The sequence below is a fragment of the Tamandua tetradactyla genome, chromosome 1 (genome assembly GCF_023851605.1).
Source record: "Tamandua tetradactyla isolate mTamTet1 chromosome 1, mTamTet1.pri, whole genome shotgun sequence".
NCBI classification, from domain to species: Eukaryota; Metazoa; Chordata; class Mammalia; order Pilosa; family Myrmecophagidae; genus Tamandua; species Tamandua tetradactyla.
Genome location: NC_135327.1, coordinates 141,387,531 through 141,412,633, shown reverse-complemented (window position 1 = coordinate 141,412,633; position 25,103 = coordinate 141,387,531). Strand labels below are relative to the sequence as shown.

At 35.6% G+C, this 25,103-nt stretch overlaps 1 protein-coding gene across 8 annotated transcripts in view; it reads left to right on the top strand.

Annotated features, from left to right (window-relative positions):
* NAPEPLD (N-acyl phosphatidylethanolamine phospholipase D) overlaps nt 1-25,103 on the top strand; it is a 125,706-nt gene that overhangs the window by 77,571 nt on the left and 23,032 nt on the right. Inside the window, exons 1-4 of one of the 8 annotated variants that reach the window (XM_077157443.1) lie at nt 34-101; nt 5,571-5,628; nt 5,795-5,898; nt 16,871-17,180. In XM_077157443.1, the coding sequence (XP_077013558.1) occupies nt 16,887-17,180 (294 nt within the window). In that variant the 5' untranslated portion in view covers nt 34-101; nt 5,571-5,628; nt 5,795-5,898; nt 16,871-16,886. Of the gene's footprint in view, nt 1-21; nt 102-138; nt 454-5,570; nt 5,629-5,794; nt 5,899-16,870; nt 17,181-25,103 lie in introns of those variants that run through there. The other 7 variants (XM_077157370.1, XM_077157514.1, XM_077157588.1 and 4 more) reach the window with 7 other exon arrangements.

Sequence of the window (25,103 nt, the reverse complement as noted above, 5' to 3'; positions counted from 1 at the left end):
CGCGGCCCCTCCCGCTGCCCGGCGGCGCTGTGTCTCACAGCCGCGCAGCAGCAGCGGGAACGGCAACGGCGGCGCGCGCGCCCGGCAGCCGCTCTGTGGAGGTGAGCCCGCGCCCCCGCGCCCTCATCCCGGTCTTCCGTCGCGCGCCCGCTCACCTGGAGCTGGGCCCTCCGGGTGGTCCTCGCTCTCTCGGGGACCTCGGGGTGCTCGGTTTCTTCCCTGCGTCTCTTTCTTGTCTCTGGTGTGTTCTCGTCGGTCTCGGGTGGAGCAGTCCGTACGCACCGGTCTGGGGCTCCGTTTGCACTGTTGTGCGAAGTAGAGCGGACTGCGATTGGGTTTCCCGGTCCCCAAGTCCTGTCTCATCCTGGAGACGCCGCACCTAAGAGGGGCGAAGGTTCACTTGGATTTCCGCATGTCGCGAGTTGCGGAGCCTGCATCTCTGAAGCTGCCTAGGTGAAGAGCCATAGTATTTTTTTCTTTTTTTCCCGGGTGAAAGAGCAGCCGTCTCTGGGTTGTAAGATGCCATTTTCCCTGCAAATTACCAGGCTACATCTTCATTGATTGGAATACGTGTGGTTTTAAGTAAATGAATGGGTTTACGACTTCCGCAAAGCAACTTAGTTCATCTTTAGTATTTGTCTTCCAAATATCCATTCCAACAAGTTTCCCCCCTTTTGTCTTTGAATGGGAACGAGAAGCAAGAGGATGGGTCGGAATGATGGGAGACGGTGTTTTCCTGAGTTTTTAATTTTAATTGGGTATTATTCCAGGGTGTATTCAGACAAATGGGTCTTCCCGGGAGAGAGTTCTCTGTGGTCCTGGTAGTTCAGGCAAGCACGCCTCCACAAGCTCTAGGGTCTGACGCGTTACACCTCAGTTGGATCTGAAAAATATTAAGAGAATGAGAAACGTTAACAGCCTTTTATAAAAATCATTTAGTTCTTGTCCTTGCCTTTTCTGTAGGTTGTTCTATATGTGTTAATATGAGTTATCTGGTTTGCACTGACTTAGCATGAAGTGTCTGCCATTTGAAAATTCTGATTATTTTATTCAGAAAGTCATTCCTGAGATTCAGTTCACTGAAAATTAAGAAATAATCCCCATCTTTGTTAAACGTGGAAGTTTTAGCAATTCCATTTCTATTTTCGGTTATATTGGTTTTGCCTCAGGCCACAACATCATTTAGAAAGAAGTTATGTAACCTTTAGAAAGGAAAGATTACCTGTATCCCACAATAGTCTGCTTTTTGTTGCAAAATGATATTGTCTGTTGAAAAAGTTTAGGGCCAGAGTACCTATTTAAAATTAAAAAATTAAGAGAGATTGAGGAATTAAAACTTTTAAGTCAACTGAAAATATAGTCATTTTCAAAGATTTTATTTTTTACATTCTGCAGACTTTTCTGCTACAAGAATTTCTGTAGTCTCCAAGAGACGAAAATACTTAGTGTATTTCTCACATTCTTATTTTCACTTACAATTCCAAATTGTATTGTACAGATTTTATATTGCAAAATGTAGTTTTAAAATTAATTCATTTAAATAAAGATGTTTTAATATGAGCATTCCGTCATAGGATCTTGGTTAGGCTTTAGTTGATGCAGCCACACTTAGGTGTTTGTAAGAGGTATTATGGGTATTTGTGAGTTTGGAAAACCCAAGGGATTTTTTTAGAACATTTTAGTCTCTTTGGAAAAGTAATATTTGTTTTTAATTTTGATGTGGTTTTTATTCCTTACTGGTGCTAGTTTCATTCTTCTTTTTCTTAGTAGTAGTGGATAACTGTGGCTATAGTAGGTTTTTCTGTTCTTTTCCATCTTTTTATTTAAATAGAATATTTCTGTAGTTGGAGGGCTGTGTTGACATAGGCTTTTTAGATGGATGTACACACGACTAAAACATGTTTTCACTAAAATTTTATTGGGGAAATGAACTATGCACAAAACCATTAAAGAGAGCCTTTATCTAAGTGGTGTATAAGGGCATGCATAAAATTGACATGAAAAAAATTACCCATGTGATTTCCAGCATAAGGTTCAAGTAATATTTCATTGGAACTAATATATACTGAAGAATTCTATCTACAATTTATAGTGTTTTACTCAATTTGTCTTTTGAATTTAATGACCATTTGTTATGCATTTAAGTATTTTATTCACAGTCATTTGTGACAGAATGTATATGAACTTGGGCACTTTTGTTTTATCAGAGGTAAGAGTCTTCTGCCAACTTGGTTAAGTAATGTGTCATACTTTTTTAATTTACAAACTTCTTCCAAGTATTTTTAAAATGTGTATTTATTTTTAGTTTGGTTTTAGAGACATAAAATATGTAAAATTCAATCCATTCTACAGATGAGGAAAGCAGGAAACTGAGAGATTTTAGTAATTTGCCCAAGGTTCCTCAGCACAGCAGCCCCCAGCCTTCAGCAGAATATATACAAAGCTGACTCTTGTTAGAAAGAGATACCAATGAAATTCTCATAAAGTGGTATGGTTCAGCAGGTTTTGGTCAACAGCATAGCAGTATATTACATTCCTAACCTGGACAACAGGTTGTAAACTGTCAGTATCATTGGTTATGGAGATATAGAACTAGCATACAGATGGATCAGCACAAATCCAAAAGCATAATTGAAAAACAATTTAGTACTTCCCTAATTTTCCAGTGCATGCCTGCTGCCTGAAACAGTCCTTCTTTCCTCTTTTCATGCTTTTCTAATTTGGGTGCCTTCCCAGATTAAAGGACATATATATATTGACCGAGCAATAAGTGCCTGTAATACCCGTAGACGTCTGCTCTTTTATAATCTCTTTCCATCATAAAAGTAAATCAATATGAGTTATTAGAGTAAAGACACATTAAACAGCCTCATTGTTACAGGCAGGCACTCCTCAAACTGGTCAGATATTTGTTTGTTTTGCTTACAAAATTTTGATGCTTGGACAGTTAATAGATAACAGAAAAAAAAGACCTATTCTGAACATTCTGCACTTTGAAGGTCCTTGAAACTATAAGATATTTGTTCCCCTTTTCAAGTTGCTGTGTTCTTTCCTTTGGCTTGTTTAAAGAGTATGTGAAAAGAGATGTCATGTATATGTCTTCAAAGTATTGTGCTGTTGTGTGGTTGAAGTAACTAATAAAAAGCTTAAAGAGTTTCTGGATTCATTTCTTTTTTTAAAATTTGAGTCCAGTTAAACTGTTTATAAGCTAAACTAAGTAAAATAAACTACATGTGGTGAAATGTGTCAATTATTTTTCCATGCTAACCAGATGCTCTTTTGGTTCTAAGTGTTTCAGAGAATAATTACGTTAAGAGCTTGGCCAGTCCAGACTTTATCATGAGCCAGAGTTGGACCTTTAGAAGAAACTGAAACTCTATGGGCCTACTTTGTTTCAACCTGTAAAGTAAACGGGTCACATAAGTGCTGACTTGAGCCCTAGAATTTTTGAATTGGAAGATTCCTTAGAGAGTTCATAACCCTAGTCCAACCTCTTTAACTTACAGATTTTCTGTGTCTACCTTCACAAGAGTTTTCCCCTATCATGATATCACAACACTGAAATCTATCAAAATTAGGCTTTTACACCATTTCACAGAAATGAGATATTTAAAAATTCCTGGATGAAGTTTGGTTTCTCTCTCAGTCTTTCCTTACATTGAATCTCACTGATATATTATATGTAGACCAAACATCCATTATATAAAAATGTCTGTTCTGCTGAGTCCATTTTTTGATGGTAATGCTGATTTACATATTGAAGCCATTACAGTTTGAGGAGTTTGATGTAGTACACTTTTCTTATAATCACCAACATTCTCTTGTTTAAGGATATTTTTATAAATTTTGTTGCAAACATATCTATGCCTTTATAGGGCACCTCAAGGTGTAGAGTGACCAACCTTCTCAATTTTCCCAGGACAGAGGATTCTCTGGACATAGGGCTTTCAGAAATGAAACTGGGAAAGCCCCAGGAAAACCACATTACTTGTTCACCTTACTTGAGGGTATTTCTTTATGAAATTTGATTAACAGTTCTCAGCTGGAAGAATCAAATGTCAAGTTTGTATGCTGGATAAACTCAAAAACACCTTTCAAATCAAGAGAAATACCTTTAAGGCTCCATGTATATTTTCCGTTTATATGACTGCAATATAAAACTAATTATTTGTTAGTAGTTATTTTCTAAGTAACTTTTTAAGTGAGAAAGTCAGCAATTAAATATTGCAGAATTGCATCAATTGAAGTGTACATGTAACAATTAAAGGGTATTTATATTTATAAGGAAACTAACATGTATTGAGTGTCTACTCAGTACCTTCTGATTTGAAAAGGAAAATAGAACATAGTTGAAAGTAATAAAGGCTAGCGTTGTCAGTGAGGCCATAACTCTTAGCTAAATGCTACTAATGTTAGAACATAGGAATATGTTCAGGATAAATATATTGCCTTTTCTTTGCAGATAGAAATGATTAGTGGAAAGAGCATGCGCTTTGGGGTTTGGTCAACTTGGGTTGGAGTCTCAGGCCCCCACTGTTAACAAATATTTGATGGTATTGAAATTATTAAATTCTGTGAACCTCTGTTAAATTAGCTATAAAAGGTGGGGGTAATAATATCCTCTTGTGGGAATATTGTAAGGATTAAATGAGATAATGAATGCGTATAAAGTGTCTGGCACATAGTGAAGGCTTGATAAATGATAGATGATAGTAATCATGCTGTGTTGCTCAGTGCACCCATGTTTGGATTAGGAAGTCTGTTTTGTTTTTGTAGCTTTCCTTTTTGTTTTTGTGGCTTTCCTATACTTCTCCATTGTGTAATTTAATCAGTTAGGATTAGTTTGGGGAGCATGAAAAGATTGCTCAAATATATGTTTCTCTCACATGAAAGAAGTCCAGCCTTAGTATGGTTGTCCCGAAGTCCTTCCTGCTCTCCTTTCTGCCATTCCTCATTCGCATAGCTCAGGATGTTCCAGGCAGCAGGATGCAGGAAAAATCAGGAAGGCTGCCTTCCTTTCACTTAAGCAGACTCCCAGAAGCACCAAGCCAGATTTCTGCTTGTATCACATTGGCCAGAATATAGCCAATGAAAAAAGGATGGGAAATGTAGTCATTTAGCTGGTGCATGGTTACCCTAAATAAAACCAGGCTCTTACTGAGGAGAAAATGGAAATTAGATGTTAGGATGGGCATCTTGTAGTCTGTACCACTCCACTGCTACTTTACCATCAAATCCAAGTACTTAGTCATTTCCCCAGGGCTTTTAGATTTTTTTATTTTGGTAGTTATTAGACTGATGCAAATGTCTCTTTTAACTTCTGTCTCACTGTCCTTTGGTTATTCTTACTTCTCCTATAATTTGATTCCCAGGAGGAGATCATTTAAAAAAACAACTATATCCAAATCAAAAGCGATGAGGTGATTAAGTTCCTGTTCTCATTTATTCATTCAGTAAATATTTATTGAGCATTTGTCATGTACTGGCTGCTGTGGTTTGTTATGGACTATGTGAATCGTTACTGATTGTGTTTTCTTTTTTTTTTGCTTTGGCTTCCTGGGAACACACAGTCAAATTGTGACTCAGATGGACTGAGTACAAGTCTGTGACCTATCACACTTTACCTAGGTATGTACGGTCTTCCTCGTCCTAGTACTTTTAGCAGTCTCAGGATTATGCTGCCTCACTAACTTGGAGTCTGGGGCACAGAGGAAAGACGAGGCTTTAAGGGAGGCAGTTTACTGAGAACTTAATTTTGGTCTCTTTTATATGCCTGTCCTTTTTGTATTTTTAGGTCTCAACCTTGCCTATACATCCAGAATTACCTACAGAGGTTTTTAAAATTACCTAGGAAACCTCCAATCTCCTTTCCTGACACTTTGATTCAGTTGGCCTCAGGTATAGTTTAAAAAACTCTACTGAAATTGTTATGTGCAGCAAACTTTGAGAATCACTGGCTTAAGGCTTTGTACCCAACTAACTTGGAAATACTCTAGGGAGGAGTTCCACCTTGTTTCTTATCAGTCACACACTGACAAACTGCTATGACTACTGGACGGGGAGATGGGAGGAAGTCTAAGATCAGTGTAGTTGCTTGGGTAGGAGAGACAAACTACTGATATGCTTTAGGGGAAAATTTAGCAATTTCACAATTTTTCTAGAGCTGGCCATGCTTGCTGTTTTCCATGCTCCCACAGTGGGAAGTTTTACCTTTGAGCAAAAGAATCTCATTAATTGTTCAATCTCTGGAAAAAGTATAGGATCTAGATGTGGCCACCAGTTCGTATTGTGAGTTTGCACATTTTTGTTCCTGGTTTCACTGAGAGTTGATGAAGGGAATGACGAGTGGAGACAATTATTATTTTCAGAATCAGGAGATTATCAAGGTTTATAAGAGTCTCCTGGTAAAAACAGAGGGTTGGTGGGCCCAGGGGCTTTCTATGGAGAATCCTGGTTTCGTATTTAAGAGTTTTGTGATCTCTAAGAACACCAGACCTTATTCAGATATAAGAACAAAAACATATTCCCAGAATTATTCCATTCCAGTTTATTCATGCTGCTACCCTTGAATCCCACTTTTCATTAGTACAGAAATTAAAAAATGGAATTCTCTCCTACTAATCCATATTAAACAGCATATAGAGCATAATAATGCATTAGCTTACAATCATCAGGGACTTATTATGTGCCAGGCACTGGGCTAAGTAAGCATTATATAAATTTATTCCACACAATAAACTAATGGGCACCATGATTATTCCTATTTTACGGGCACAACACTAAGGCTTAGAAACAATGACAAGGGATTAAGTTGGGAAAGATTTATTTAAAAATGTTTTTATCCCTCGTGCCTTCACTCCTGGTGATGTGGATTTTCCTGATAACTGATTAAAATAAATTTTAATTATATCCATTTTTTATATGCTTTTTATAATTGGCTGTATATACTTCCTGGTATTCTTAAATAAAATGTACTGAATTGAACTTGGGGACCTCAAAGTCCCTTTGAACCTCAAGATTCTGTTATTTGTCCTTTCTGGGATGTCGCAAGGCCTTCACTCTGAAGCTGTTATACTACTGAAGATACAGGACATTTGCTAAACAGGGTCTGACTTGTAGTGCCCTGGGCCTTGCCTCCTTGTAAAAGCCCCCAGTGCCAGTTTGCTTTTTGTCATGTACCATCTTCTCACAAAGGATCAGCAATTGCATGTTATTCAGGAAAGTAAAACATGTCTGCCCATTTGCAAAATTCATTTCTGGATGAATCAGGAATTCAAGAATCCTGACTACTGATTTTCTTGCTTTCTATTACCTAGAAATAGAATACATTTAGGTTATACTTTTAAGTTTCACAAGGCAACAGCTTAGTCCTGTTTTTTCCTCATCCTCTCCCAACCTTTTCATTTAAATAATTCTGTGTATCATTTATGTATTATTAGTGATTACACCAGAAAATGAGCCTGCACTTTGTTTGATATTAATGTTACAACATTAATGAGGTGATAACTAATAAATAAATATTATTTTATGCATGTTTTTAAATGTATTTTAACATGCTATTTTAATTTGATTATTATAAGGATTTTAGTTGTCATGCTATAAATGGTGCTTTAAAATAGCTTTGTCTTAAGTTGACTGTTTAACATGTTTTATTGTTTCAACTTTGATCAAAGCTTTCATCTAGAATGTATTATGTATTTTGGTGACTCAATATCTGTGAATAGTTTGTAGAATGACTTTTAGTCATTTTTAGTACCTTGAATTAGTTAAGAATTTTCAAAGCCCTTGGCAATCTATGGTCAAAAACATTTGTTGTCCTTGAATACTTTTTGAAAAGAAAATTGTTCTAAGTTTGTGTCCTGAAGAGTCTAATTGTGTTTTGCATTCATGCTTCTCAAAACTCTCTACTTTGAGCCTTATAAGCATCTGATGAGTTAGTGTTTCTCTGAAATATGTAAAGTTATTTTCCTGTTTATAATAAGATGAACCCTTTACAAGACAAATTTAAACTTTTTTTTTATTTCTTTTTTTTCCATGAGCAGGCACTGGGAATTAAAACTGGGTCTCCAGCATGGAAGGCAAGAACTTTGCCACTGTACCAAAACCAAAAAAATACTGTGAATTTTATAAAGGATAAAGAAACTTACACTTTTGTTATATTTTTTTTACATAAAATTATTATTGGAAGAAAAATGAAAAAATTTCAGCAATCTAGCCTTTTGGATTGCTCTGAAATTCTAAAATGTTAAACCTTTTACCTGAAAAACAACACAATTGGATAAAAAGGTCTTATTTTTCATATATTGTTGACTCTTCTACTGAACCTAATTAGTAGTAATAATAATAACATTTTTATAACACTTTGAAATACTAACATGATGTCATTTGCTCCTAGTATAGCCCTTCAAGGAGAGTGTTAGGAGTTATTATCTTTAACAGACGAGTAAACCCAAGTTTAGCAAGTTTCAGTTACCCTCCTAAGCTCTGGTTAATGGTAGAAACTAGGATGTTATTTTCTTGATTCCCAATTAATGTTCATTTTACTCTTATGAAGATAAAATGCTTGTGAGACACATAGATTTATATACAAATATCTAAAGGTGTGTATGTGTATAAGTATACATTCATGTATATTCTAATTTATTTCTGAATAAATAATTGTCATTAAAAATTGTCTAACTTATTTTGAGTGTGCTCCTAGAAACTGCATATCAAGCTTAGTATTTGTTTTGCTCTTCTTTAGCTTCTTAGAGAAATTAAAGTCAATAAAGTAAGTTAAAGATGAAATTCAGTGACATACAGTGCTAACAAACATTGCAGTGCTTTTTTTGTTGATGTCTGTTGTGTAGCTACCTCCCACAGAACATTCTCCCTTTCATTATCCAGTGTTCTTCCCACACTGGTACTTATCTGTCCTCCTAGCAGTCTCCTGAATGCCTGTGGGCTGAACGCCAGTCTGGCGTCAAATCTGTATTGTATATGAAGGATGGGAGCAGTTTAATTTTAACCTACTACAGCCCTTTGCAAACATTTTAATGAGTTGTTATTGAGCACACTATTAAAAAGGCCCTTTTATTTAATAAAGTAAATATGAAATTGTGAATATAAAGTTACTTAGAGATGTCAGAAAATACAGTTCTGAATATTTTCCAGATTTAATGTCAACATCTTTTTTTGGTATATGATTGACAGTCATTCATTTAGTATTTATTAAATGTCTACTTTAGGAATAGTGATTTGCAGTTTTATGATTTATGAGTATGTTGAAATCCCCAACATATATTATACTAGTAATTTCTTCTTTACGTACTTCTTTAAAAAACCATGCATTCAATTCTAGGTAGTTGGCAAATTTTAAATGTCAAAGAAAGGAATGATGAAACAGTTCCTTTTGAAATAGAGAATTCTTATTTTCTGAAAGCATTTTACCTGTGTGTGCAGTTATTAGAGTAAAATATTTGTACTTGACAGACTTGTCTTGGCCAAATGTTGTAGCTTAGATCTCTTGGTTAGAAACATGGGTATAAGTTCCCTGCTATTAAATAGGCAATTGGTCTTCAAGGAAATGTAGAGAATGTATTTGATTATAAGTAGATGGAACTTGTAATATCCTCTCTGTAATAAATGTTTAACCTGTTATAGAAGTTATACATATTCCAAACCTTAAATCCTGTCTGTTATAAAAAATAAGTGTTTGTGAGGGTAGATGGGTTGATTGAGGTGACTGCAGCCCCCTTTGAGCCTGTGCCCATGCCAATTGTGTGCCTCATGTTACTGCATGAGACCTTATTTTATTGATGGTACCTGTCAGATGCAATCATGGACCCCAAGGATGGCTTTATGGTGAGCCTCCAGTATATTTCAACAACTTTTTAACTGGTTCTTATGGCTTCTGCTTCAAAAGGAGAACACCTTTTTAGTGTGGCTATTATTTTGAATAAAGTCGTGCCAGATTTAGTATTAGAAGGACTGCTTCCGAACCCCATCTTACATTTCACTCAGGAAACATGCACATGGAATACTTAACACCTAAATGTTGTTTCAGTCCAAGTAATTTGTATAAATTTTTAAAAACTTTATTTTGATAAAATTTCAAACCTAAGTTGCATCAGAAGTACAAGGAATGCCCATATATCTTTACTTAGACTCAACAGTTGTTTAAGTTTTGTCCCAATTGTGTTATCAACCTTTTTCTCTATTTTTATATATATATAATATATAATGTACATATATAATACACACATATGCACATGTCTATTTATTTCTATATTTATCTATAGAAATGTGTATTAAAACCAGTTAAGTTTATACTGATAACCTCCAGTTCCAGTCCAGCATCACAGGGTACCTTTTAGTCTTCCACTTTTAAATTTGTAACTCCTTTCTTCAACATTGTGAAACATGGCCTCCATTTTCCTCACTAATTTACTTATTTGTTTGATTGCTAACCTATACAACGCAGAAAGCAGACATACTACCTAGAGTTCCATATTTTTTCATTTTTAAAATAAATTTTATTTGGGGATAATTTTAGCGTTACAGAAAAGTTTCAAAGATAGTACAGAGAGTTGTCATATACTCTTCACCCAGTTTCAGATTACCTTAATGTTATCATTTTATGTTAATATAGCACATTTGTCAAAGTTAAGAAATCTATGTTAGTACATTACTATTAACTAAACTCCACACTTTGCTCAGATTTTACTGGTTTCTCTATTAATGTCCTCTTTTTGTTCCGAGATCCAATCCAGGATGCCACATTGCATTGAGTTACGTCTTCTTAGTCTTTCTTTAGTCTGTGACTCGATTTTGATTACCTTGGCAGTTTTGAGGAATATGCGTCAAGTATTTCATAGAAAGTCTTTTAATTTGGGGTTTTCTATTGTTTTTTTCTCATGGTTAAAGTGGGGCTATGGGTTTTGGGAAGAACCCACAGAGGTGAAATGCCTTCTCATCACATCATGTCAGGGGTACATGATATCCACACAACAACTCTGTTGATGATAGTCTTAATCACTTGGTTAAAGTAGTGTTTCTTTACTGTAAAGTTACTATTTCTTTCATTCCCTATGCTATTTGTTGAAATTCTTTCAAAGTTAATCACTCAGTCTAGTCAGCACTCGATGGGGATGTGGGCAGGGCAGTGCAACTAAAGTCCACCTCCTGGAGGGGGCAGGATTTACATAAATTACTTGGAATTTTTCTGAAAGGTGGATTTGTCTGTTCTCTCCTATTTATTTACTTATTCAACCATTTCTTTGTATCACTATTGACTCATGAGTATTTGTTTTATATTTTGGGTTATAAACCAATACTACGTTATTTTGTTGCTCATATTCCAGTTTTGGCCATTGGGAGTTCCTTCAGTTTGACTTTTGTGACCTACGTCTTTGAATTATATATATGAAAAGTGAATCTAAACATCTTAACAATTTGTTATAATCACTGGCTCACAGTATCATCACATAGTTGTGCATTGTTTATTTTTTAAGGTAAAATTTACATATAGTAAAATGCACAGATCTTAAACATACAAAGTGAGGATTTTGATCAAATGCATACACCTGCCAGGATATGGAATATTTATTTCAATCACCCCAGAAAATTCTCTTCCCTGTCAATCCCTCTTCCCTGGAGAAACCACTTGTCTCTCCTCCCTACTCCCACCCCCCATGGGTTAATTTTCCTCTTTTAGAATTTCATATAGACAGAATTGTGCAGTAATCTTTTATGTTTGGCTTCTTTTGCTCAGCATAATGTTTGTGAGATTCATTCATGTAGTTGCATGTCAAGAGTCTGTTGCCTTTTATTGTTGAGTAGTATTCAGTTGTATGACTATACCATAATTTGTTTATTCCTTCTGTTGATTGACATTTGAGGTGTTTTCAGTTTTTGGTCATTGTGAATAAACCTGCTATGAACATTCTTGTACAAGTTTTTGGTGAATGTGTGTTTTCACTTATGTAGGTAAATACCTAGGAGTGGAATGTTGAACTTTATTACATAAATAGCCAAACTTTTTTCTAAGCTGGCTGTATCATTTCATACTTCTGCCAGCAGCATATGAGAGTTCCACCATGCTCTACATCTTTGTCAACATTTGTTACAGCCTTTCAAATTTTAGTATTCTAGTGAATGTATCATAATATCTCATTCTGGTTTTAATTTTTATTTCCCTACTGACTAATGATGTACAGCAATTTTTCATTTGCTTATTGAGTGGTCTTACATATCTTTCCAGTTATGAAATGCCTTGATAATTATGTGATAGAGCTCAATTTATTGTTAAATATAAATCCTTCTACTGAAGTATGTTAAAGCAATTCAATACATGGTTTTGACTTTTGCTTATTACATTATTACCTTCTCTGAAACTCAAGTTGTGTGACTCCTTTTGAAGGCTACTCTCTGGGAATTTGAACTGCTTTATAAAGAAAACCATATTTACAGTTATAATATGACTGTAATTGTATAAAACAGTCTCTTTACTCTTTATAAAGTCTTATTTATAAAGTTATTATACTTAATAACTGTAAGTATAAAACAGTCTCCTTACTCTTTATAAAGTCCCCTAATATCTATTAATCATTATAGGGTAATTTGTATATGTTATAACTAACTATCATGCACAGAGGAAAGGAGGGTCAGCAAATAAATTATGCTTCTGATTATTTTTAATTACCAGGGCTAATGTTTTCACTCCTATTCCAACATACCTATTTCCATATATAAAATGCAATTTTTCATCAGTTTGAAGACAGGCATTTTATTCACATTTTATCACCACTGATATCAGGATGTGTCATATAATGTATGGTGATTATAATTGGTAAGACTTTTACTTTTTTTATAGCACACAAAATAGATATAATTCATGATATCTTAAATTAGATGAAATACAGTATTATGTAAAGATCTATATCAAGTTTCAAACCACTTTTTGAAACACAGGTTGTTTACAATTTATATTTAATCATGACTATGCAAATTTATTTTCACTTAATGTGGCCTGAAACCAAGGCAGACTTTTTACTTACATTTTTAACTTTGAAGACAAATACCTAACAAGAAATAATTGGGAAATATGCTACTACATATGCTGCTATATGCTACTATAATTAATGAAACGCCAGCTCAAATTTGTCTGATTCCATGCTCTTTTGTCACACTGTATTACTTCTTATATAATATTACTGTATTCATTAGAAATATAAAAAATCCAAACATATTAAAACCTCCAAAAACTACACTCTGCTTCTTTAGGACTTAAACCATATTGGCTTTCACATATGTAGCCACTTAAGTAAATTAGTCTAGATTTTAACAAAGCAGCACACAACTGAAAAGTAGAATTAAAATAAAAATGCGACTAAAAAGAGTAGAAAACAATATCTAATGAGCTATTTGCTGGACACTGCACATGTGATTTGTTCTAATCTGTGTCATGGGTATCATTGTCCCTATTTTATAAATGAGAAAACTTACTTAAAATCACGCAGCTACTAAGTGGTGGAAGCAAGTCTGGAAGTTGAGCTGCGCCGCTAACATTGGGGAGCAATCTTCTGTGGGAAAGGGGAAGGGGAACCCCAGGAAAAGACACCACCAGGACCCTTGTGCAGTGGAGCTGCATGGGTTCCACCACCCTTGCCATAAGTTTTAATTGCTATTTGGAAAAATACTGGCCGGACACTTCTGGAAACAGAAGTCATAAAAGGGCTTTCTCGAGCCAAAGAAAAGTGCTCTTTCTTTGAATATAAGAAATTTAAACTGATAGGTCGTCATTATGCAGCTCTCATCATTGTGGTTGAGGTTAATGACACTGAGAATGAAATGGCTGTTAATGAATTCATCCATAATTTTGTGGATGTTTTAGATGATTACTTCAGCCGAGTGAGTGAATTAGATATAATGCTTAATTTGAATGAAATACACATCATTTTGGATGAGGTGGTGTTAAATGGCTGCATCATGGAAACTAACCAGGCAAGAATTCTTGCCTCTCTACTAATTTTTGATAGCATGTCAGAAAGCTGAATAATAGAAGGCCCCGTCATACAACAGTAATTTATAGGAAATGCAAATGCTGTGAAATACTTCTCAATATTTGTAGCACAAAAGAATCTGGAAAACAGATTGCAAAACAGGGTATTTTCCAAGACATTATAAATAGGAATTTTCCACATTTCTAAACAGAAAACTGGTTTTAAAGTATCTAAACTGAGATATCTAAACTGAGAGACATGTTTTATTTTCTAACTGTTGGCATTTTTCCCTCCCTTTAAAATTTGGGGAAAAAAGGTTTTGGTCTGTACTTTCTTTCAGCTATTAAAAAATATTTTGTTGTAGCATGTATATAACATAAAATTGGCCATTTTAGCCATTTTTAAGTGTACAATTCCATGGCATTGCTTTTTTTTCTATACTTAAAATTTTTCTTATTGTGTAAAATAGCATATATACAAACAAGCAATAAATTTCAAAGCACACTGCAATTAGTGTAGAACAGATTTCAGAGTTTGGTATGGGTTATAATTCCACAATTTTAGATTTTAATTCTAGTTGCTCCAAGACACCAGGGTCTAAAAGAAATATCAATACAATGATTCAACAGTCATACTCATTTGTTAAATCATATTTTCTCTGTATAACTCCACCTTCTCTGTTGATTTTTCTCCCAGTCTTTAGGGATATTTGGGCTAGGCCCATTATAACTTTTTCATGTTGGAAAGGGCTGTTGATTATATGGGATAGGGGGATGGAACTAGTTGACGTTCTGTAGAGACTGGGCCCTCTGGGTTTCTGGCCTAGGAACCCATCTGGAGGTTTAGGTTTCTGGAAACCTACATAGTGCATAAGCCCTGGTAGAATAGAGCCCTAGGTGTTCTTTAGGGTTGGCAGGAATGGTTTTGTTTGGGGTTTGGCAAACCATAAGTAACAATGTCTATCTGAATGTCTACTCTTGCATAAGAGTAGCCTCTCAACTCTGAACTCTCTCAGCCACTGATTCGTTATTTGTTACAATTCTTTCCGCCTTTTTGGTTAGGAAAGCATTGTGGATCTCACATTGCCAGGGCTGGGCTCATCCCTGGGAGTCATATCCCACTTTGTCTTCATTTAATGGAGGCAAAAGCAAAGTTTGGAGAATTTAAGTTCCTTCCCTGACAAGGTGATTTTTAAGTTGGACCAGACCCAAACAGACATACTGTTGTGTGCACCTGTGTATCAGAGTGCTCATGTGTTAGCTATAGTTTTATAAAAAAATTAAGTGCAGTTTGAATGGATGGTTTTTGTATCTGCCCTTTGTAAAGTTCTCTGTCGGAATTTAATTATAAGCCAGGTAAAACGTTTCTGAGAGCTGATACGACTCACCAGGATCCTTTGTGGTCTAATAGAATTTGCAGAATTTAGATATTTGACCAGTTAACAGGATTAAGGAAAAAGGAATTAGCACTTGGTGGATGCTAAGCACTTTATGTACATTATCTCATTTAATGCTTTAAAACCCAGGAAGTAAGTATTTTACATATAAAAAAATTGAGGATTAGAAAGGCTATATTACTTGCCCAAGGTTAGAAGTTGGTTAGAGTGTCAGCTGTTTAGAGCCTCCCTCAAATAGTAGACAGCCATTTAACATTGTGTGCATTAGCTTTTGTCAGCTCTTGTTTTTTTTTCCTTAGGAAAAATGATGATTCTCCAGACTCTAAACTATTTATTTTAGACAGTTTGGGAAAAAAAATATTTTGGGTCAGTGCGTGTATCCATTCTAGGGTGTGTGGTCTTCCCCTTTTTTCTCCTGAACACTATTTCTAGGAAATACCATTGATAGGCAACAAAAATAATATTTGACTTTCTGTTACTGTGCTTACTTCTTAGAAGTATATCGTGTGTATGCATTGTTTAAACCACATAAACAGAAAACAAATGTTTAATGGAATAGAAAAGAAATTAACTTTATGGTAGATAAATGCATGTTCTTAACACATCATTTGTTACTTTTATGTGTCTGGAGTCTTGTATGGTTTAGATTAGGGACTTGAGCAGTAGTAGTAATTACCACTTAAGTAGCAAGAGCTAATGTTTATTGAGCTCTTATCAGGTGTACTTGTATGTTACTATGTTTCTAAGGGCTTTACTTGTATTATTATTTTTTTAATTCTCTCAACCCTTGAAGACAGACAATGTTATCATCTTTGTTTTATAGATGAGGAAATTGAGGCATGGAGAGGTTAGTAAAGTTGCCCAAGGTTACATACCTAGAATGCTACTGCGCTGAGTTGACAGTTCTGACCCTAAATAAATTCAAATTTGTATCATTAACCAGTTAAATACGTTTTTGAAATATCTCTCAATTAATGTGTTATTATCTCCTTTCTTGGAATTTGAACTTTGTACTTTTTAGGGACATTGGTAACACATTGTCTTAGAAATGGCAAGCAGGGTTCTGTGTAAGTCACTTGAAGTATTGATGTGTCCTCAAGGAAATAAGGCAGTTCTTAATATGTGTTGATAATGATAATGCCTTTCCAGTTTAGATATGAAAATATTATACATTCCTGAAAGTGCTTTAATTTATTCTACAGGATATCACTGAAGTTGAAAATGTCATGTGTTTACATGCCAGCTGGAAAAATATTTTGTTTTAGATTACAGCAAATAAGGGAATTTTGAAGAGTTTGGCAGTAATGCTAAGTAAAGCAAACATCTTTTCTGTTTAGCAAGCAGTAATACTGGATTCTAAAATTGTATTTTGCAGGAAGACAGTTTGAGCTAATAGACAATAGTTTTGTAAATTTGGGGAGCATTTTATTGGCTAAGAAATAGGACTATATAATATGTTTTTATGACTGTCCCCCCTCCTTTTTTTTTTAAGTTTTTCATCAAAGGACATGGATGAAAATGAAAGCAACCAGCCTCTGATGGCAAGCAGCCAATATCCTAAAGAAGCAGTAAGAAAACGCCAGAATTCAACACGGAATTCTGCAGGAAGTGATTCTTCTAGGTTGTCCAGGAAGAGTTTCAAACTGGATTACAGATTAGAGGAAGATGTAACTAAATCAAAGAAAGGAAAAGATGGGAGATTTGTTAACCCTTGGTCAACTTGGAAAAATCCCTCCATTCCAAATGCTCTCAGATGGATGATAATGGAAAAAGATCACAGCAATGTTCCATGTTCCAAAGAGGTAGATTTTGGCTTTTTTGAGTGTTTTGTGTGTACTCCTAATACATAAATTATTTCAATTTACTGTTAATTGCCTTATGATACTCTGTTTACAGCCTCTTTTATATAAGGCCTAGGGCTAGGTTCTGGGGCAATAAAGTGAATAGAGTGTAACCCATCTCCCAGTCTCATAGTTCAGCAGCAGAATAACCAATCTGATCTGGTGGCAACTATAGGTGGGGAAAAAGTGCTTTAGAGGTATAGGAAAGGAAACATTTACTTCTGACTGCTGGGGTTAGAGATGGCTTCACCAAGAAGGTGATATGTGAGCTAGGCCTAGAAAGATAAGACCTATTTTGACTGGCATGAAGAAGGTCACAAAGCTGAGAAAGTGCATGGCATGTTCCAGAAAGGAATAACCTGAAATGCATTTGGCATATAGATTATGAGGGCTAACACCTGGCTAGAGTTCTTGGCTTTTAATCCTTGGATAAGGCTGTTAAAACTGTAAGAGAAATCTTCAGATGAACTTTCCAGACATTAAAAAATTGACTATTACTGTCATCTTTAAACATGCTAGTTGTACTTAGGATTAAATTTATTAACATTTGACATTAGGATTATTACATGAATTGAGATTATACTTTAACCATGGGATGGGGGGAGAGGAGGTGTTCTCAGTTGCAGTAGCACCTTTTTTCTCCTTTCTTAGTTTCCTGCTCCTGCTTCCCACATTTTCCCTCCTTACCCCGAGTCTTTCCTGGTACCTCTTTCCCACCAACCCTTGTCCTGCCAGGTTTTGTGGGGAGTTAAGAGATACGAAAGCTAGGGCTGAATTGGTGAGGGGTAGGAGGATAGAATGGAATAAAAGAGTAGAGGCAGCCTTGAAGGTCTGGTTGCAAAAAGAAGCGGGGGTGGAGGGAGGGTAGTGGGTAGGGAGGGGGCTTATATCTTTTACCATAGGAATTGGGTCCATTCTTCTTTAAAGGATATAAGATGAAGAATGATAGTATCACTTTGATCCTGAGGAATGTTCTCAGTATTAATTCTGGTTACCAGAATTGATTAACTTGAATGTATTTTGAGGGGCACCTTTTTAATATGAGGCAGGACCCTAATAGATGAAGCCTCATACATTTGCAGCTCCGAGGCTAGAGGCTAGAAGCAAGAAAAGTGTTTCGCTTTGTTATTCCTGGAGAACACCATAAGAAAAACAGAGTCAAGCTGTGAGGGAGGATTAAGGCAGGTGTCATTGATAGGCAGGCCATGTGTTGGAATAAATTACTTCCTAGTTTTTGAGCCTCTCACAATGCAAAGGAAATAATGGTATCTTTAATCTTACTTCATTTCAAGAAGGAAGTAACCACATAAATGCACAAGTGTGTCTTCATACTCTGATGATTTGGAAGATATTAGAAACTGGGTTGAATTTCTGACAACTCAACCAGGCCTGTCTGTGCCTCTTAAGCTCTTTTGGATACTGGCCCCTTTCTCAGAAATGGACACATTCATATAAGCACTTTGTATTTTGCCATTATTTCAGGGAGTTCATGGACCTTCTCAAGCTAATCCATTAGCCCATTCACTCACTCACTTTATGTACGTATATATATTTATTTTATTGAACACCTGCTATGTGCCATATGCACTGTTCTAGGTGCTCAAGATAAAGCCGCGACAAAGCAGTAAGACATCCTGGCGTTCTTGGACCTTAGATTTAGTAGGAGAGAGTAACAATAAACAAAATAAATAAATTAATAAAATAATATAGTAAAAGGTGATAAGTGTTATGAGGATTAATAAAGCAGAGAAAGAAGTCAGAGAGATGAGGAGTGGGGACTGCAATCTTTAATGAAGTTTTAAGTTTTTTTTTTAATGTAATTTTATTGAGAAATATTCACATACCATACAGTCCATCCAAAGTATATGACCAATGGTTCACAGTATCATTACATGTTGTGCATTCATCGCCATGATCATTTTTGAACATCAGCATTACTCCAGAAAAAAATTAAGTAGACTAACGAAAACCCCAAAATATCCCATACCCATTTCCCTATTTTTTTTAAGGCTGAAGATTTTTAAAAATTGCCAAAGGAGACCTCACATCTAAGTGTTTACTCCTTAAAAACAAATTCAGCATCATATGAAAGAAGAGAGAAGACACCTTTTTTGGTATTCCAATTTGCATTTTATTTCTAATCTCTTTTTACTTTTGTTTCCAATAAAAGCCCAAAACTATGTTAAATACTTGTTGATTTCTGTTATTTTCATAGATATATGAAATAAAGGCTCCAGGGTTAAGCCTTTTAAATAAATTGCCAAAATTATTAGCTTTTACCAATTCACAAATATGATAGAGGCCTACATTTTACAAAAAAAAAAGAAAATTCACCAAGTACTGTGTGAGGAAGTCCTGTTTCAGATCATTATGTCAACTCAGAATCTAATCAGATTGCTGGAAGTTGTTCTCATTAGACATGGGGAGGCTAGAATTTAATAAGTAAACCACAACTTAAAATTATTTTTTGAAAAGAGACATGTTACATTATACCATCCTCTATTATATTTATTTGGGTATATAAATATTAAAGTATTTTGGAAGAAACACATGATGAAAGTATCAAACAACTGATACAATTTGTCTAAATAAAATGAAAATGGGTCATAAGCCAAGTCACATGATTTTTTTTCCCTAGTCAGAAAGATGATGTTTCTTTACTTGACTATTCTGAATTTGCCTTTTCTGTGTCATGAGATCAGTGTGCCAGAATACAGGCTTTGCATTGTTGAAATACTGTCATTGGCTTGGGGACCTTATCTCGTGGTTGCTGTTATTGTTGATCATACACAGCTGCCAGTGGCCTGGGAGAATTGGAGAATTTCAGAGAGATAGCAAGGCAGGCACTTCCTGACTTGAATTTTGTCAGTTGAAGGAGGCTGTTCTACTCAGTTATTGCAATAGAAGTGAGCATGGGGCAATCAAATTGAAGTGTGCCAGAGATGCAGAATTGCGGCTGCCATAGCATGACCTGGTGGAAAAAGTGGGACGCCCAGAGTCTGGAAATCAGGCTTGGGTTCAAGATTCCTCACTAACTGTGTGACCTTATTTCTATCACACTCCTTTGTGGATCTCCATTTTTTGGTCTTAGAATAAAATAGTTTAGGATACTAGGATTGTTTTGAGGCTCACATGGCACATGAAAGTACTTTGAAAATATATTATTCTCCTCAGATGTATGATATTGAAGAATAGAGTGCCCTGCGAAAAAAAACGTATCAATTATGTTTATATTATGTTGTATTGCTTTTTTATTTTTATAAGAAAAAAATACATGTATATTAAAAAAAATTTTTAAAATACATGTATATTGTTTTTAAGAAAAGTCATAGTACCAAAAGACTTGTAAGAAAAATACCAGTCACATAACCAGCTCCTGTCACCCAGTCCCTCTTCTCAGAGCAGTAACTTTCAACCCTTTAAGATGTTTCCTCTGGAGTTAACCTTCGTATTTCTAAGAGCTAGGAACATATGCTATTGTTTGGCATTGTCTACTGACTGCTACCGTGCAATATCAGATTTAACTCTCCATCTCCCCATCCCTTTCCCATCGTGTGACTTGCCCTTTCTTTATTTTGCCAGAAGGGATACATCACAATTTTTGGTTAAATTGATTGCCCTGTTAACATTACTAAGACAATACCAGTTTTTTTTTTTCCCATTGGCAAACCAAGTAATGGACTATGGCTGTGCCTCTGTCTTAGTTTTCTAGGGCTACTGTAACAAAATACCACAAACTGAATGGCTTATATCAACAGAAATTTATTATCTCACAGTTCTGGAGTCTGGAATTGTGAAATCAAAGTGTTAGACAGGGTTGTGCTCTGGTTGCTTTAGGAAGGAATCTTTTCATGCCTCTTCGAGCTCCTCATTGGTGTTCTGTGCCTTGTAGCTGTATAACTTCAGTTTCAACCTCTGTCTTTGCTTGGCCTTTTCCCCTGTATGTCTCTGTCTCTGTGTTTCTTCTTATCTTCTAATAAGGACACCAGTTATATTGGATTAAGGGCCCACCCTACTCCAGTATGCCCTCATCTTAACTAATTCTGTTTACAATGACTCATTCCAATAAGGTCATGTTCTGAGGTGCTAGGGGTTAGGACTTCAGCATATCTTTTTCGGAAATGTGGTTCAATCCATAAGTCTCCTTTCTTACTCCCCCACCCCCTGATGTTAGTAATGCCTCTTCTTCTTCTTTTTTTTTTAAGTCTGCTTAGTTTTCTGCGTATTCATGGCTAAGGTTTTCTTTTAACCTTTCCAGGACTTTTTGGAGTAATTTTCCACTTGTAAAAAGACCTCTTGGGTGGTCTTTCAGCACCATGCTGTGGTCTGGCCTGATGCCAGCTTCCACTCTGGGGTCTTCCTTTGCTGTCATCCGGGCTCCTATGCCTCTTCCATGTTGGCCTGTTTTCTGCATCCCAAATACTCATTTTTCTTGAATATTTTCTCTTTTTTGGCAGAGCACATTTTTAATGAGCTTACTGAGAAAATGTCATGGGAAGTAAGCTTTTTGAGACCTTGCTTTTCTGAAAATGTCCTTATTCTCACTCTTGATTAACAGTTTGGATATTAAATTTTAGTTTGGAGGAAGTTTCCTCCCATAATTTCAAAGCGTTGCCTCCATGACCTTCTTTTTTTTTTTTTAAAGACAGAGAGAAGGAAGGAAGGATGGAAGGAAGGAAGGGAGGAAGAAAGGGAAACATCTTTAAACATTTTCTTGTTTTATTGTATTTTGTTTGTTTGTTTGTTTTTTACATGGGCTGGGGCCGGGAATCGAACCGAGGTCCTCCGGCATGGCAGGCAAGCACTTTGCCCGCTGAGCCACCGCGGCCCGCCCCTCCATGACCTTCTTTTTAATGTTGCCTTGGAGTTCAGTGCCATTTGTATTCTTGATCCTTTGTACATGACCTTCATTTTCTCTCTAGAGACTTTGAGGATTATCTCTTTGGCCACAATGTTCTGAAATTTCACCAGTAATTGTGGTTATTATTGATTATGCTCAATCCCTTGTGGGCCCTTTCAATCTAAAAATTGATTTCCTGAAGTCCTAGGAACTTTTCTTGTCTATTTCTTTGAAGTTAACGGTCTTCCATCTTCACATTCTAAGAGTACTGTTAGTTATGTATTTGACCTTCTAGGCCAGTCCTTTTTATTTCTCCTCTTTTTCATCTTTTTTTTCTTTCTTTTTTGTTGTACATTCTGAAAGATTTCCTCAAGGATTATTTCTTTCACTGTTAAATGCTTTAGTATGTATCTTATTGAGTTTTAGTGATGGGTGAAAATGTCCCAAAATATATATTTTTTGAGTTTTCATACATGACTTTATTAGTTTTCCTTACAACCTCCCTTGAAGTTATGGTAAAGTCTACATAGCCAGTCACAATTATAATATTATTAAGTTAAAAAAAAACTAGAAAATACAAATACAGTATAGTCTTAACCATGTATAAAGAAAAGAACTATGAGTAATGAGTAAAGATAGCATAATTTTAACAGTGGTTATAATCTCTGGATGTTGATGTAATGGATTATTGCTTGTCTTATCTTTATATTTTTCCGGGTATTTTATAAAGGGCATAGTCTCTTATGATCAAGGAGGAGTTTAGAAATACTAAGCATATTTTTTCAACTTTTCAATTGTATGATATAACATATATACAAAGCAAAGAAATAAAAAAGCAATAGTTTTCAAAACACTCTTCAACAAGTAGTTACAGGATAGATCCCTGGGTTTGTCATGGGCTACCATACGATCCTTTCAGATTTTTCCTTCTAGCTGCACCATAATAATAGGAGGCTAGAAGGCTTAAATATTTTTTTACCGCCACAATCAACTTTTTTTTTCTTTTTTGTGAAAAATAACATCTATACAAAAAAGCAATAAATTTCAAAGCCCAGCACCACAATTAGTTGTAGAACATATTACAGAGTTTGACATGGGTTATAATTCCACAATTTCAGGTTTTTACTTCTAGCTGCTCTAAGATACTGGACTAAAAGAGGTTATCAATTTAATGATTCAGCAATCATATTCATTTGTTAAATCTTATCTTCTCCGTATAGCTCCACCATCACCTTTGATCTTTCCATCCCTCATTTTAGGGCTGTTTGGCCTTTGGCCATTTAAAATTTTTCATATTGGAAGGGTCTGTCACTAGTATGGGGCAGGGAGATGAAACTATCTGATATTCTGGAGAGGCCAGGCCCTCTAGGTTTCAGGACTTATCTGGACCAGGCAACCCAACTGGGGGTTGTAGGTTTCTGGAAAGTTACTCTAGTGCATGGAGCCTTTGTAGAATCTTATATATTGCCATAGGGGGATGGCAGGTTATGATAGGTAGCAAGGTCTAACTGAAGCTTGTGTAGGAGCAGCCTCCAGAGTGACCTCTCAACTTTATTTGAACTCTCTGCCACTGATACTTTATTAGTTGCACTTCTTTTCCCCACTTTGGTTAGGATGGAATTGTTGATCCCCTGGTGCCAGGGCCTGATTCATCCCTGGGAATCCTCTCCCATGTCGCCAGGGAGACTTTCACCCCTGGATGTCATGTCCCATGTAGGGGTGAGGGCAATGATTTCAATTGCAGAGTTGGGCTTAGAGAGAGTGAGGCCAATCTGAGCAACAAAAGAGGCCCTCCAGAAGTAACTCTTAGGCATACCTATAGGTAGGCTAAGCTTCTCCGCTACCTACATAAGTAATACTAAACACATTTTGAGGGATCTTGTATTGCTTGTACACATAGCATGTCAAAAAATCAAGCATTAGCATTAATAATTAAATGATTGAATGGAGATGTTTTGGTAATAGATTAATCTCTATTCAATGTTCGTATAAATCTCTTCAAAATAAATGTGAGAGAGGAATAAGAAAAAAATGTTATATTCTGTTTTTTAAAATCTAACCTATGAAGTATGGGTATTAAAGTTTCCTAAGAGAGTAAAAATGTATCTTTAGTTGGGAGAAAAGTATTAACTCATCTTTTTTTAAAAATAATTTTTCAAAAGCATGATTTAAACATATTTAATTTGAGCCAATTCCTTCCCTTCTTCCATTTCACTCATGTACACACACACACCTCTCCTTAAAATAATATGTATATCAACAAGATCATGGCTTTTATTGCTTGTTTTTAATGTGTTATTATCATTTATCCATGGAAAGAGTTATAATTTAGTGAAAAAGCAGAGTCTTAGACTTAGGAAGACCTAGCTTCCAGATTGGAAACTTATTTGTTGTATGACCTTGCCAAGTTTCTTAATAACCCCAGTTTGCCTTGGTCTGGATATCTGAAAATGGTAGCATTATCTGCTTTACAGTATCAGATAGCGTAATATACTTAAAGTACCTAGCAAAGGGTCATGGTTCAATGAAGGTTAGGGTTTTTTCCTTTCTTCAAGAATGGTAAAACATTAACTAGCATACTGGTTAATTAGGAGCCTTGGGATTTTGCCTTTTGCAGTTTTTTAAAAGGAAGACCAGCCAAGAAATCTTGATCTAGCCAAGAAAAATGCCATTGAATGCTTGGTTTCCTCAAATAAATAATTTTTCCCCCTACATCTTGCTCAGTTTTTCAAGCTCTAGTGATTAGAGAGAAAGTAAAAAATGAATTTTTCTTTTCAGGATCTTCATTCCAGATTTCCAGTCCTTTGACTCTGTGGGTCTGTAGTGATTCAGATCAAAATCTTTAAAGTAAACTGCTCTTTTGTGATGCGTGTAAAAACAATATAGCATGAAGAAAGGAATATGAAGAAAAAGTTTGATTACTTAATTCAGAACCCTTGACAGCACTATTCTTTTTTATAAAAGAGCTTTATTGAGATATAATCCACATATTATATAATTGACTCATTTAAAGTGTACAACTCAGTGGTTTTAATATTCTCAGA